Source organism: Microchirus variegatus (assembly GCF_963457635.1).
Source record: "Microchirus variegatus genome assembly, chromosome: 18".
NCBI lineage: Eukaryota > Metazoa > Chordata > Actinopteri > Pleuronectiformes > Soleidae > Microchirus > Microchirus variegatus.
Genome location: NC_139819.1, coordinates 18,990,401 through 19,005,478, shown reverse-complemented (window position 1 = coordinate 19,005,478; position 15,078 = coordinate 18,990,401). Strand labels below are relative to the sequence as shown.

At 45.7% G+C, this 15,078-nt stretch overlaps 1 protein-coding gene across 1 annotated transcript in view; it reads left to right on the top strand.

The window, feature by feature from the left end:
• The window catches only part of LOC310939807 (phospholipid-transporting ATPase ID-like), a 46,481-nt gene extending 31,776 nt beyond the window's left edge, over positions 1-14,705 (top strand). Inside the window, exons 19-27 of the mRNA XM_083904651.1 lie at positions 140-245; positions 355-493; positions 4,062-4,245; positions 11,719-11,942; positions 12,243-12,326; positions 12,398-12,643; positions 12,742-12,880; positions 13,003-13,133; positions 14,201-14,705. Coding sequence (XP_083760777.1) covers positions 140-245; positions 355-493; positions 4,062-4,245; positions 11,719-11,942; positions 12,243-12,326; positions 12,398-12,643; positions 12,742-12,880; positions 13,003-13,133; positions 14,201-14,530 — 1,583 coding nt within the window. The 3' untranslated portion in view covers positions 14,531-14,705. The remainder of the gene's footprint in view (positions 1-139; positions 246-354; positions 494-4,061; positions 4,246-11,718; positions 11,943-12,242; positions 12,327-12,397; positions 12,644-12,741; positions 12,881-13,002; positions 13,134-14,200) is intronic.
• Positions 14,706-15,078: the final 373 nt, after the last annotated feature.

The window sequence follows — 15,078 nt, the reverse complement described above, 5'->3', positions numbered from 1 at the left end:
CAAACCCTGGATGACCGTCTCTCCTGTCATGTTTGTTTTGAAATTGTTTAAACACATTTTCTCATGGACTGTTTTCTTTCTGCTCTGTATGTTAACTCTAAAGTTACTGTCTGCTCACTGCTGATCATTTGTTTTGCAGAAACAGCAGAAAACATTGGCTACTCATGCAACCTACTGCGAGAGGAGATGAATGAGATCTTTATCATCTCCAGCAATTCACCTGAGGACGTCAGAGAGGAACTGAGGTCAGAGCAAAAACAATACAATTAAAAATTAGACTGGCTGTTGAAATGATGTACAGTGTACACCAGTACAGTGATGCATTAATGTGCTGTTTATTTTCTTGTGGAACAGACATGCCCGAACCTCTATGAACCCAGATACTCCAGAGTCAATGTTTCTACCAGAAAGGATGCTGGGTAATGGTGTGAAACTGATGACAGATGAGGTGGTGAGCGGAGAGTACGGTCTGGTTATTAACGGCCACAGTCTGGTACGTTATAAGAAGGTTGTATACAATCCTGCTGCTTTCCTTTTGTGAATTGGATTAACTGTGGAAAAAAAACATTGAAGGAATTGTTACGTTTCTCTCCTATGGAGAAGAAACGACTGAATAGAATAGAGGACCCGAATGCAGAGCAGGAGACGAAAGGTTAAGAAAACCAGTATTTATTAGGGGTGTGACGAGATTAAACTTGACGATATTTCTCGTCGCGGTAAAAAACTGTCCCGCGAGATTTGTGACCTAAAGAAGGAGAAGGAAAAGAAGAATTTTTGTTTCAATTTGTGGAAAAAGACGTTTATTAAAAGCTCATCCTTACATCAGGGTTTCCCCCAGTGTATTATAAGCCTGGCGGGTCGCCAGCGTTGCTTGTTTATTTATTTAAAATAGATTTTTTTATACACCTCGGGGAACAAGAGCGCATGTAATCAGCGCAGCGCACGCTTGTCCATGTGCCGATTGAAACCCAAGTCACACTATCAAGTCCGTCATTATTACAGTTACATCATTCTTGTCAATAAAGATGTTATATTTAGGGATGCAGCGATAATTCGGCGGTCGAAACACGCACCTGTTAAACGCTGGAAAGTCTCTGCGCAAAAGTGAAACTTGGCTGCGTGCGGCACAGATTATGAACTCCCCGCGACATTCATTTCACAGCAGAGAACATTCTCTCTCTTTGAGCAGTTAACTTAAGACATCAGCTCATCTGATGCATCTGTTATTCCCTTAATTACAGCTTTAAAGTGTCTTCTTTCACAAAGACCACGGAGTGAAAACGATGAAAAGGGCGCTCTGCTCTTCAGAGTCTGTCACGTTTTACTCAGATCACCTGCACTTGGGTTAGGGTTAGGGTTAGGGTCGTGACTGTACTCCATCCTCGTCATAAAGATCATTATTCTTATGTGGGGATAAAACACGTAGAGAAATTATCCAGTCTGCTTTGGAAGAGACCGCTTGGAGACGCAGGAGCGCAGAGCGAGGAACGGCGCAGGAGAGGGAGAAGAGAACAGCGCAAGGGCGGTGCGCAGAAATAAAAGGGCCGTTTGTCTGCACCAGATGAGGCAGATGAGGGGACACTACCACTTTTATGTTTATGTTGCTTTAATTTACTTTTAAATGTAACCATTGCATGGCTTGTTTTAAGATTCACTGGCCGATTACTTAATTAATATTTAACTTAAGTGAAAAAAATTTATATTATTTATTTAATTTCAAGAGTGTCTTTTTGCAAGACTCTATAGTTGGTGTTTAAGTATTGTTAATAAATGTCTTACAATAACACATAATAGTCATAATTAAACATTTCCAGTGAACTTTTAATGAAATTTTTTACAAAGTCCAGTCATATTGTCATTGTAATTTTCTCAAAATCTCGTCTCGTCTCGTTCTCGTGAACCCAATATCGTGTCTCGTCTCGTCTCGTGAGCTAAGTGTATCGTCACACCCCTAGTATTTATTAGTCTAGTTGGTACAGAGACTAATGTGAATGTAATAGAAAATGAGTGAGAGAAGAACACGGACTGCAGCTGGGTGTTGGAGGAGCCGCCGCTCCTCAATGGCAAAAAGTTTGTGTTGCGTTCCCGAAGGAACGGACTCACTTGGTCTTGATGGTGGTTTGGAAAGAGGCAGTGCCTCGTGGAGAAGACGAGACGTGCAGCTGGAGTGCCGCTGAAGCACAGGTGGAGACAGCGTCTCGCCAGGAGAAGACGAGACGTGCAGATGGATCGTAGTGTAGCACAGCGGAGACAGCGTCTTGGCAGGAGAAGGCGAGACTCCAGTTCCGACTCCACCACAGGTTTGAGCAGAGAGAAGTGGAAAGTGGGATGGATGTTCAGGGATCGGGGTAGCTTCGGTTGGTATTTGGGTGCCGGGATTCTGTGCACGTTTGCCTGTTTTTGGGACATCTGAGAAGCTTTGAATACCTACCTAGTACCTGTTGCCACACTGCTTGGCATCGCTGGAGGTTGGCCTGGACAGAAGATACTGCCACCTCCTCCTCCTGGAAGTTGAATAGGGGCGTTTGGTAACCCAGGAAGGCCATAAAAGGGGATGCCGGTGGAAGCAGAGGTGAGGGAGTTGTGGGCGTATTCGACCCATGGCAGGACAAAGCTCCAATCGGCTGGGTGGAGGGCGGCGATGCAGCGAAGAGCGACCTCCATGGACTGATTAGCTCTCTCCATCTGGCCATTTGATTGTGGGTGGCCCTCCATGAACCACGACTCTTCTTCTTGGTGAAGCGGCAGTAAAAGTTAGCAAACCAGAGGAAGCGTTGTAACTGCTTCCTCGTAGTCGGGGTTGGCCATTCCTTCACCGCAGCTATTTTTGAAGGATCCGGAGATAGACGGCCCTGTTCCGCCACGAATCCTAGGAAAGGGACAGAGGTGGCGTGGAAAGCACACTTCTCGCCTTTAACAAAAAGTATTTTCTCCAGTAGTCGGAGCACCAGGCGGACATGCTGGACAAGGCAAGAATGTCGTCTAGATAGACGAAGAGGAACCTGTCCAGCATGTCTCGCAGAATGTCATTTACCAAGTGCTGGAACACAGCGGGGGCTTTAGTCGGGGCGAAAGGCATCACCAGATACTCAAAGTGACCAACAGGGGTGTTGAATGCCGTTTTCCACTCATCTCCTTCGCGGATCCGGACGAGGTGGTAGGCGTTTCTTAGGTCTAGCTTCGAGAATATCCGTGCTTGACTTAGGGGAGTAAATGCTGCATCCAGCTGGGGTAGGGCGTAGCAGTTCTTTAGAGTGATATCATTTAGTCCCCGGTAGTCGATGCAAGGCCGCAGTGAGCCGGATGAGGTCTGCAGAGAGAGATTGGTTAACATAGTCCTCCATGCTTTGGCGTTCAGTTCTAGAGAGATTATAGAGGCGTCTCGAAGGAAGTGCGGCTCCAGGAAGTAAATCAATTCCGCAATCGTAGGGACGATGAGTAGGTAAGGAAAGCGCACGGTCCTTTGAGAACGCCTCCGCCAAGTCATGGTAGACTGCAGGAACACTGGAGAGGTTAGGTGGCTCAGGTGGAGAAGCTAAACTGGAGGTAGGAGTGGGTTGAGTGGATCTCAAGCAGCGGGAATGACACATAGCGCCACAATGAGCCACATAGCTTATACATTTGTATATTATGTATTACCTTCTACTATTTTGGACATCTAGTTTGGAAATCTGCAGCTTAACCTAACTACTTACCGTTAAAATCATTTCAAGATTAGTTCACTTAAACAGAAACTGATATTAAACTTCCCTGTGACAATAATATAATAATAATAATAATAATAGAGGCTGATGGATTAATGCTGAATATTGTTTTGGATGTTGATTAATGCAGTTCTTTTGTGCCATATTTTTTTTCTATTTAAAATCCTGTATGCTTTGATGGCAAAGAGCATAAAATGAAAGCAAGGCCTGATAAAATATACATTTTTGTTTTGCCATTACACTGGGAAATCAGTCTAAACCTCGTCTCAACAAGTTAAAGACTAAAAGGAATGTACTAAGCTTTAAATTGTCATATTTTCATCAGTTGTTTTTGTTGTTTTTCCTGACTCTCTGCAGGCCTACGCTCTGGAGCCCAGCATGGAGCTGGAGTTCCTGAGGACAGCATGTTTGTGTAAATCAGTGATTTGCTGCAGGGTCACTCCTCTGCAGAAAGCACGGGTGGTGGAGCTGGTGAAAAAGTACAAACAAGTGGTGACACTGGCCATTGGGGACGGAGCCAACGATGTCAGCATGATCAAAGGTAACAGCTCCATGTGATGTTCCTACATGTGCATCACACAGAGTGGAATGACCCTCTCTAAACAGGTTTCAACCTCACAGGCTAAATACACGGTGTTCCCACAGGTTAGTCAGAAGCCCCTTAGATGAGAGTTCTTCAGCCCACCGTCTGACCACAGGAGACAATTATGACCTAGATGACTGACTGACACATACTGTAGATCACATGTATAATGGACCTCCCGGGTACCCGTGTCCCGCCCGCCTCTCGGCTGAGCTGAGAGGCGGCTGTGGAGTCTCGGGGCGCTGGCGGCTGTGGGGGGGGGGGGGTTGGGGGGGGAGTTGCTGGCGGCTGGCGGTCTGTTGGAAGGAACCCCGGGGGACCTGGCCGTGGCTTTCCATGACTCCTAGGAGGACAGGACTGATATGATCACGCCGTTTCTTTCCAGTCAGCAGGCGGGCGGCTGCGTTTTGGACCACCTGTAAACGGCGCAGTGCTGACTGGTCGAGACCAACAAACAAAGAGTTGCAGTAGTCTAACCGTGAAGTAATAAAAGTGTGAATGACTTTCTCGAGATCATTCCTGGGGAGATAAGCCTTTACTTTTGCTAATAATCTTAGCTGGAAGAAGCTTGTTTTCACAATGGAGCTGATCTGTTTCTCGAACCTAAAGTCACTGTCCAAAATAACGCCAAGGTTCCTTGCATATGGGTGACAGTAAGGCTTCAGGGTGCCTATGGCACTGTCATAGCCATTTAAGAGATTTTGTTGCCCGAATAAAATAATCTCAGTTTTATTTTTGTTCATGGAGACCTTGCGACTCCCTGCCCTGGTCTCGTGCAGGGTGGACTTGCAGCTGGCCCTGGGTCTGGCGGCTACGGGTTTCTCCTGGCCCGGATGGCCGGTGGACGCTCCATGTGCCTGGGTTACTGCCGGCCTTCTCCTTACCCTAACCCGGGCAGCTGGGGGGCAGCGACACGGTTCTCATCACGGATTCTCGACCACACCAAGGGACAACCTCCGCACATACATGGATGCGCGAATACACAGACATACAGATACACATTCTGGTTCATGATAGAACGAATATAAACTGATACAGCCGTTGCAAACAAGATCACCTTTGTTGTTAATGTTACCTATTGCCTTAGTGTGTTACGCTACTAACTTCTATCCAGTCTCTCTCTCTCTCTCTCTCTCTCTCTCTCTCTCTCTCTCTCTCTCTGAGTGAATGTTGGGAGTGAGCGTGGCTGAGAGTGTGGTGAGTGATTTACTAACTTTTCCTAACAAATTCATCATCATCTTCCTTTTTGCTGGTTGGTGGTTTTTTGTTGATAGTTAATTTTTCTTTTATAACCAGTGATTTTGATTTGTTATTGTTTATAGTTGTAGAGTTATTTTGTGTTTGCCGGTGTCTGCCGGCTCTGCAGCCCTGCAGACAATGGCAGCACCTGGAGTCTCCGGGTTGGAGAAGCTGACACGGCGACACGCCGTTAGACTGTGTCCGGGTGTTGGCGTGTCAGTGGAGGCGTGTAGCCTCGCCGTGGGCGCAGTTGTTGGCTATGAAAGGGTCAAATCTGCGTCCAGGATGAACAGTGCTGTTGTTATCTTTTTGGACAGCACTGACAAAGTGAACGATATCGTAGAGAGTGGTGTGGTGGTCGCAGGATCACTGGTGCAGGCGTTACCTCTGGTTACTCCTGCCAGCAACGAAGCTCTGGTGAAGGAACTGTCGCGGCACGGGAAACTCGTGTCCGCCATCAAAATGATTCCGCTCGGGTGCAAATCTGCTCTCCTGAAGCACGTCGTGTCTTTCAGGAGACAGGTGTTTATGATCCTGAAGGATAATAAAACTGATTTAAATTTGGCCCTGAAATTCCGAGTGGATGATTTCGATTATACTGTGCACGTTACGTCGGACTCCCTCAGGTGCTTTGGTTGCGGGGCAGCTGTCAGCCGGCCTGACGCTGCTGCTGCTGCCGATGCGGCGGAGACACCTGTCGGAGCCGACGGTCCCAGCGCAACACCTGAGACACACGCACCACAGACACACACACACGCACTACACACACACGCACCACCGACACACACACACGCACCACAGACACACGCACCACAGCCACACACACCACAGAGACACACACCACAGACACACACACACGCACCACAGACACACACACAGAACAGTGATGGACAGAGTGTCCAGACCGAGTCGTCTGCAGACAGAGGACAGACAGTGGACAGAGCGGCAGAGGCTGCTCTGGACCATAACGACCACGTTAATGACGATTCTATGGGAGAATCTCCCAAATGCTCTATTAAAAGGAAAAATGTGGAACCGAAAATAAACGTCACAAAAAACAAGAAAATGTTAAAGGAACACACACAGGTGTCCACTGAGGGGTCAGAGGACGGTGCACAAGAAGACACGCTGGGTGACACACTGGGTGACACACTGGGTGACACACTGGGTGACACACTGGGTGACACACAAAACGACACACAAGAAGACACACTGGGTGATGAGGAGGATTTTCAGAGCACACAGGGTGATGAGGAGGACAGGGAGGTGCACAGTGAGTACACCTTCTCACATGTCAGGAGTTTTTTAACTAAAACAAAGGGAATGAAGGGAGTGAACGTTGAGGATCACTTCCCTGATCTGCGTCTCCTCAGTCAGTCTTTGAGGACTCTGATGAGGAATAAAGGAGACCTTGGTCAGCCCACTTTTATGGACACCGAAATTTTTAGGCTGAAAAAGATTTTATGCAAAGTTCGGAACCAGTTAGAGAAAGAGAGTCCTGAATGAGTGGTTTTATTCTTTCTTTCTTTAGCTTGTTAAGTGTGTTTTTGTTTGGATGCAGTTTTTATATTAACATGTGTGAGTTGAAGCTGGGCTCTTTAAATATTAATGGTGCACGTGAAGATGTGAAGAGGGCTTCACTCTTCACTCTCATTCGAACGAAGCAGCTGGATGTAGTTTTTCTCCAGGAGACACACAGCACCTCAGAAAATGAGTGTGACTGGAGAAGGGAGTGGACTGGGGAGGTGGTTTTAAGCCACAAAGACAGTAACAGTGGGGGGGTCGCAATTCTCTTCTCCAGAGAATTCACACCCTCCTCATACACTGTCGACGAGATTGTTCCAGGACGGTTTTTAAAAATAACAGCAGAGTTCGAGAGAACTAAAATGATTTTTATGAATGTATATGTTCCTGTTGTAGCTTTAGACAGACTGGTGTTTTTAGACACTTTAAAAGAAGCGCTTTTAGACTGCTCTAGTGACACTTATCTGTTTTTAGGAGGTGATTTTAATTGCACTGTAAATCCTGTGCTAGACAGGAATCACCCAGAACCCAACGCTGCTTCCAAGAAATGTTTAGCAACAATAGTAGAAACCTTTGAGCTGTGTGACGTGTGGAGATGGATCCACAAAAGCCAGCGTCAGTTCACCTGGACTCACTGCAGGGATAACCTGTTGTCTTTGGCCAGGCTTGATCGTTTTTATTGTTATGAGCACCATGCTAATGTTTTTAAGAGCTGTTTTATTTGTCCTGTGGGGTTGTCTGATCACTCTCTTATACACTGTGTGGTTTTTATAAAGAAGATCAGATGTAAAAGTGCTTATTGGCATTTTAACACCACACTGCTGTCAGACACTGGTTTTAAGAATGTATTCAGTTATTTTTGGTTTTATTTTAAACAAACTAAATGCGAGTACAGCTCGTTACAGCAGTGGTGGGACATAGGGAAGGTCCAGATTAAACAGCTTTGTTTGCAGTACACTCTCAATGTGACGAGAGACATGAGCAGATCTATGAGAGATCTGGAGAGAGAAGTGGTTCAACTGCAAAGTCTAGCAGATTCCACAGGAGATCGAGAACAAATTAAAGTTCTCAAAGCCAAACGCTCAGCTCTGTCAGACCTGCTGGGTTTTCATGCACATGGTGCTCTGGTCCGGTCACGCTTCCAGAGAGTCGTGGAGATGGATGCTCCCACACATTTTTTCTTTGGGCTGGAACGCAAGAGTGGCCAAAAAAGACTGATGCACTCACTGAGGTCTGAGGACGGACAGATACTTCAGGAGGACGCTGACATTCGGCAGTGTGCTGTCAGTTTTTATCAGGAACTGTACTCCACAGAATTTCAGGAGGAACCGGAGGTGGCGCTGTCTTTCTTTGAAGGACTGCCAAAGGTCACAGAGGACCACAGAGACGGTCTGGACGCACAACTTTCTGCCCAGGAGCTGCAGGAGGCGCTACAGACTCTGCAGGGCGGCGCACAACTTTCTGCCCAGGAGCTGCAGGAGGCGCTACAGACTCTGCAGGGCGGGAAAGCTCCCGGCATAGACGGCCTCCCTGCAGAGTTCTACAAGACCTTCTGGGCAGTCATTTGGGAGGATCTTCTGTGTGTCCTACAGGACAGTCTGTATAAGGGACGACTACCGCTGAGCTGAGCCTCAAGGTGCTGGCCATGAGGCTCAGGAAGGTGATGGAGCAGGTCATCGGTGTAGACCAGACCTACTGTGTGCCCGGCAGGCTGATATCTGATAACATCACTCTAATTCGTGACATTTTGGAACTCTCTAGTTCATTAGGCTCACAGTTTGGTCTGATTTCTCTAGATCAAGAAAATGCTTTTTTACCTGTGGCAGACGCTGCAGGCTTTTGGCTTCAGCTCAGGTTTTATAGCTAAGATCAAGGTCCTGTACAGTGACATTGAGAGTGTGCTGAAGGTCAATGGCAGTTTAAGCTCTCCTTTTAAAGTTCAGAGAGGTGTGAGACAGGGCTGCTCAATGTCAGGAATGCTGTACTCTTTGGCTCTGGAGCCTTTTCTACACAAGCTCAGGTCTCGTTTGTCTGGTCTGTCTTTTCCGGGTTTTGAGAACTGTTTTAAAGTGTCAGCGTATGCTGATGATGTCATTTTCTTTGTGAGGTCTCAAGGTGATGTTGACAGCATCTCCCAAACTGCCGCTGACTTCAAGAAGCTTTCCTCTGCAAAGATCAACTGGGGGAAAAGTGAAGCTGTGGCAGTGGGGGAGGGGCTGGAGAATACATTGTCTTTACCAGGGGGCTTAGTGTGGAGAACGGGAGGACTGAAGTATTTGGGTGTTCATCTTGGAGACGAAGCCTCTACCTCCAAGAACTGGGATGGACTCCTTGAACAGGTCGAGGGTCGTCTTAAGAAGTGGAGGTGGATTCTGCCTAAGATGTCCTTTAAAGGTCGAGTCCTCGTTATAAACAACCTGGTGTCTTCCATGCTGTGGCATCGGCTGATGTGTCTGGACCCGCCAGAGAAGCTGCTGTCCAGAGTGCAGGCGGTTCTGGTGGACTTCTTCTGGGATCGTCTGCATTGGGTTCCACAGAGTGTCCTCTTTCTCCCCAAAGAAGAGGGGGGCCATGGATTAGTCCACCTGGCGAGCAGGAGAGCAGCTTTCAGGCTCCAGCACATCCAGCGCTTCTTAACTGGACCCTCGGACCTGGTCTGGAGGCCAGTGGCTCGTGCCATTCTGGAGCGTTGTGGCGGACTGGGTCTGGCAGACTCTCTGTTTTTAATGGATTTACGTGGTTTTAACCTGGGAAACTTCCCCACCTTCTACAAGGGGATTTTTAAAGTGTGGGGACTTTTCTCTAAGACACGAGGGAGATGTGACTCTCTCTTCTGGCTCCTGAATGAACCAGTGACTCACGGGACACGTTTTCGCTGCATCATGGGACCGTCCCTACTGCAGAAACTCTATGATGCCAGGGTCCTGACTCTGGGCCGTGTGGTTCAGGTGTGTGGACCTCACCTGGACAATGCTGCTGCTCTGACACAGTGTCTGGGGACCAGGTCAGTCAGGGTGAGCGGTCTCCTGCTGAAGGACTGGAAGCGGCAGCTAACTGACTCTGAACTGACTCTTTTAACTCAGTATTGTAATGGCTCAGCTCAGCCTGATCCCACTGACTCCTTCCCAAATATGAAAATCACCCCTGTTTTTGAAAGTGACTCTGGTTTTTATTTAAAAATGAATGTTTTTAGTGATTATGGTTTAGACAACATGACAGGTAGGACAGTGTACTACCTGGTTTTAAAAGCATTACTGCAGAGTAAGCTCAGGGACAAAGTGGACACTCCCTGGAGGACTCACCTGTCCCTCACAACTGTCCGGAAGCCAGAGTGGAAAACTCTGTATAAGCCACCGCTGACCAAGAAAGCTGGAGACCTCCAGTGGAGGCTTCTCCATGGAGCGGTGGCTGTAAATGCTTTTATTTCATTAACCCTAACGTCACTGATTCATGTCCTTCCTGTTCACACAGAGAAACCATCTTTCACTGTTTTTTACACTGTGTCAGATTAACGTCTCTGTTTCTTTTTCTGGTTCAGCTTTTTTCTTTGTTTGATGAAACGTTCTCTCACTCTGTTTTTATTCTTGGTTACAGATATGACAAGAGGAAAAAAACTCACTGCCAGTTATTTAATTTTTTCGTTGGTCAATCAAAAATGGCCGTGTACATAACACGGAGGAACAGAGTAGAGAACAGCGTGGATGTGGACGCAAAACGCATGTTTGTGAGGATGTTAAAAAACCAGACTAAAAACTGATTTTACTTTATTTAAGTTAACGAATAACTTGACGGAATTTTTGCAAGTGTGGGGAGAGAAGAGTGTTTTATGTTCTGTGGAAAACAATGTTTTAGTTTTTGGTCAAATCCTGAGTTGAATGTTTTTTATGTTCGTACTTTTTCTTCTGTTTTTTTTCTCCTCCAGAAAAATGTAAAAGATAATTTTTTCTGAGCAAATAAAGGAGACTTAAAAAATCTCTCTCTCTCTCTCTCTCTCTCTCTCTCTCTCCTCTCATCTCTCCTCTCTCTCTCTCTCTCTCTCTCTCTCTCTCTCTCTCTCTCTCTCTCTCTCTCTCTCTCTCTCTCTCTCTCTCTCTCTCTCTCTCTCTCTCTCTCTCTCTCTCTCTCTCTCCTCTCTCTCTCTCTCTCTCTCTCTCTCTCTCTCTCTCTCTCTCTCTCTCTCTCTCTCTCTCTCTCTATCACACCTCCCTTGTCTGTCTACCCACCCCCCCTGTCCGGCCTGGTCCTCCTGCACCATCGAATAAGTAAATATATAAATCAATAAAAAATAATAAACATGCATAAATAGCAAGACGGTGTAAACTGTACTCATCCTGCAAACAGCAAAATCTGCTCAACACCAACAGACATGCAGTCAACCATAGTGCATGCCCAAGGTACTGGACGGGACAGGTTAAAAAAAATAAAATAAAATAATTAATTGGGCCATAACCTTCTCCAGGAAATTTAATCTAAAACCACTCTGCACTTCTTAAATGCTGCTGCTGATAAGCATACAAACTGACAAGAAGATAATCTTATCCTTAGTGAAGGTGATTGATTGATATATACTGTATGCTATTTAAAGGCTTTGGTCCACCTGGTAAGCCATGAGAGTATAAACATATACATGTGACCTTGTACTCTCTCTCTGTGTCTTTGTCTGCACAGCGGCTCATATTGGTGTGGGCATCTCAGGTCAGGAGGGCATGCAGGCTGTTCTGTCCAGTGACTTCTCCTTTGCTCAGTTCCGCTTCCTGCAGCGCCTCCTGCTGGTGCACGGCCGCTGGTCCTACCTGCGCATGTGCAAGTTCCTGCGCTACTTCTTCTACAAGAACTTCACCTTCACCTTTGTCCATTTCTGGTACGCCTTCTTCTGCGGCTTCTCCGCACAGGTAAGGAGGGGAAATGAGGAGGTGGCAGGAGCGCTGCTGCTAAAATAGATGGCTGTTGTAGAATAATAAGAAAAAAACACCAGCAGAGGTTAATCTAGATTGACCAAAGGAGTGTTTGTTCATCTCTGTGTGTTGGCCCTGTGATGGACTGGATGAATGAATGAATGATAAAAATATTATTGTCACATTTGTGTTCAAAGAGATGAACAGTACCTGTGCACCTTTGCATCATGATATATCAGCAAATTGTCAACTTGTTTTTGTTTATTTCTGATATATAAATGTATTTGGACTTTTCAGACGGTGTATGATGAGTGGTTCATAACACTTTACAATCTGGTGTACACAGCACTACCTGTGCTGGGAATGAGTCTGTTTGATCAGGTAACTGTGATGTGTCTATGCGTTTTTATGTGTTTAGAAAGATCTAATCTTAATGTCTTTGTCCTGGTCAGGATGTGAACGATGTGTGGAGTTCCCAGCATCCAAAGCTCTATGTCCCCGGTCAACTGAACCTCTACTTCAGTAAGAGAGCCTTCTTCAAGTGTGCCCTCCACAGCTGCTACAGCTCCCTGGTGCTCTTCTTCATCCCTTACGCAGCCATGCACAACACTGTGAGAGACGACGGCAAGGACGTGGCCAATTACCAGTCCTTTGCCCTCTTAACACAGACATGTCTGCTGTTTGCTGTCAACCTCCAGGTATGAGGAAACCTTTGTGTTCCTTATACTTCTTCTTGGAGAAACATGTCCTCAGAATTAAAGTCATTGCTTTTGTCTCTCTGTGTGTCTCTGTGTAGTTGGGCTTGGAAATGTCTTACTGGACTGCAGTCAACACTTTCTTTGTGTTGGGCAGCCTGGCCATGTATTTTGTGGTCACATTCACCATGTACAGTAACGGCATGTTTCTCATGGTGCCATCTGCCTTCTCTTTTGTAGGTGAGTATGTATTAAATACCTGGTTCAGCTAACACAATAATATATTTGAAGTGAAAACACATTAGTGTCCCTTTGTTTGCCTGTACGTGTTGCCATTTAAAGTTGTTCATGTGTTTAATCAGGAACTGCCCGAAACACTCTGAACCAGCAGAACGTCTGGTTGACCATTTTCCTGACTTCCACTCTGTGCATTCTTCCTGTGGTTACCTTCCGCTTCCTGTTGATTCAGCTCTGTCCCACCATCAATGACAAGGTACAGCACTCCACACTGACACGGTCATGCTTTCACATCATGCTATTGTTGCCTCAGCCAGAAGACAAACAGTTTTGATAAACATGTAGTTTTAAGAAGAAGTAAGAAAATGTTTCATTCACAGATTCATTGGGTTTGTTTGTAACTGTAAGAATATGTGCAGTGCTTTATGTTGTTCACTACAAAAAAACAAACATAAATAGAGAGTTTTTCCTCTCTGAAGACCTTTTCCACCAACATTTCCAGGAACCTCTTTGTGTTTCCACCACACCTCAAAGTTCCAGAAATTTGTTTCAAATGAGACTGACGACGTATGGGGGAGCTTATTTTAGTCTGTTAACTTTCTTTAGCTTTTCCTTGACGTGTTTTGGCGTGTGCTGCACACTTAGTTCAACCAGTTTTTCAGATATTATTCAGATATACAGAACACTCGGTTGTTTCGCGGTTTTGTTCCATATTTTTTAAATGAACAAGTTCTTGTTTTACTTGTTTTTCGTCTTCTTTTAAAGGTCATGTTCAAAGGTGGGTTGCAGACGCACTGGCGTTCTTCAGCACACAGCCCCGCTCCTCTAGAGTTCCTTGTAATCTGTAAGGTCCCTCGTCACGAGTATGTGTGCTTTGGGTGAAAGTTTGGGCTCCATGGAAAGTTTTTCCAAAATTCAGGGTAAATGAGAAAAGTTAGCGGATAGTTGCCTCTCCATCTGGATTTAATTGCGAATTTGCCAAAATATAAAGTAATGCAGTTTAAAAATTCAGGGCTCACAGCTTAATGAGTAGCTTTCCCCAAATGATGGGATCTGTAGTTTAGTGATTATTATCCATCCATAAAAATATAATCAAGGTTTTTCCTGTTCTCATAAAAAATAAAGCAAACATCTGCCTTCATCGGTCTTTCCCTGTTTTCCCAGTTGTTACACAGCCCATAAATAGTACCATGCCAATTTTCCCCCTTGGCTTTTCCAAAGCATTTGTGATCAGCGCCTGTGTTTGGGATAGATGCGTCTAACATTTAGCTATTTACACTACATGTTTCCTAAAAGTGTGTGGATATTTTTGTTCACTTGCAGGTGATGTTCAAGGTGAGACAGACCAAAGCGACACCTCCTGCTCCTCCTCAACGTCACCGTATTCGCCGCAGCAGCTCCCGCCGCTCAGGCTACGCCTTCTCTCACGCACAGGGCTACGGTGACCTGGTGACATCTGGTCGCTTCCTACGGCGTCCTGCTGTGACCCGATCATCGGGTTTCGCAAACATGGGTCGCACCACCATGGGCTTCAGTCCCATGGGCCGATCAGCTGGATACAGCCCGACAGGACGTCCACAGAATTCTAAGACCCCGTGTGTGGAGGTGACGTCGCTGCAAATGTACAGAACTATCAGAGATCCTGTCCTCTGAGAAATCCTGGGAGCAGTGAGGACATAATAACTGGACATCTGAATGTCACTGGCAGTGTTTGATGCTCAATTTTATACACAAGTTGTTACCATCAAGGACTTGAAGGCTCAGTTTTTTTGTTTTTTTTTAAATCAAATCTCTATCCATATAATTCAAGCATTTACATTTGTAAGATCAACTACTTGCCTTTGTTGTGTTGGGGAAGTGCAGCTGAATGTGTAGCCACTTCTTATGTGAGGATCCTAAGATCCTTCTACGAATGAAATGTTTCTGACACAAGACACAGTTGCAGGGTGATTTTATTTTATTTTTTATGACAAGAAGAAAGTGTCATCATGTTTACAGACGTCCCAGACATTTTCTTTTTAATCATGGGAGTCCAGATACACATTGGAGCTTTGTTAAGGAGATGACCAGCAAAATATTTAAATATATGCACCACAAGTGTCTTTTTAAAGCTTTTAAAGGATCCCATCCTGAAGGCTGTGTAAGCAGTTAGCACTTTAACAGCTTCACATGACAGTGGGAAATGCTCTTCTTCTCACTGG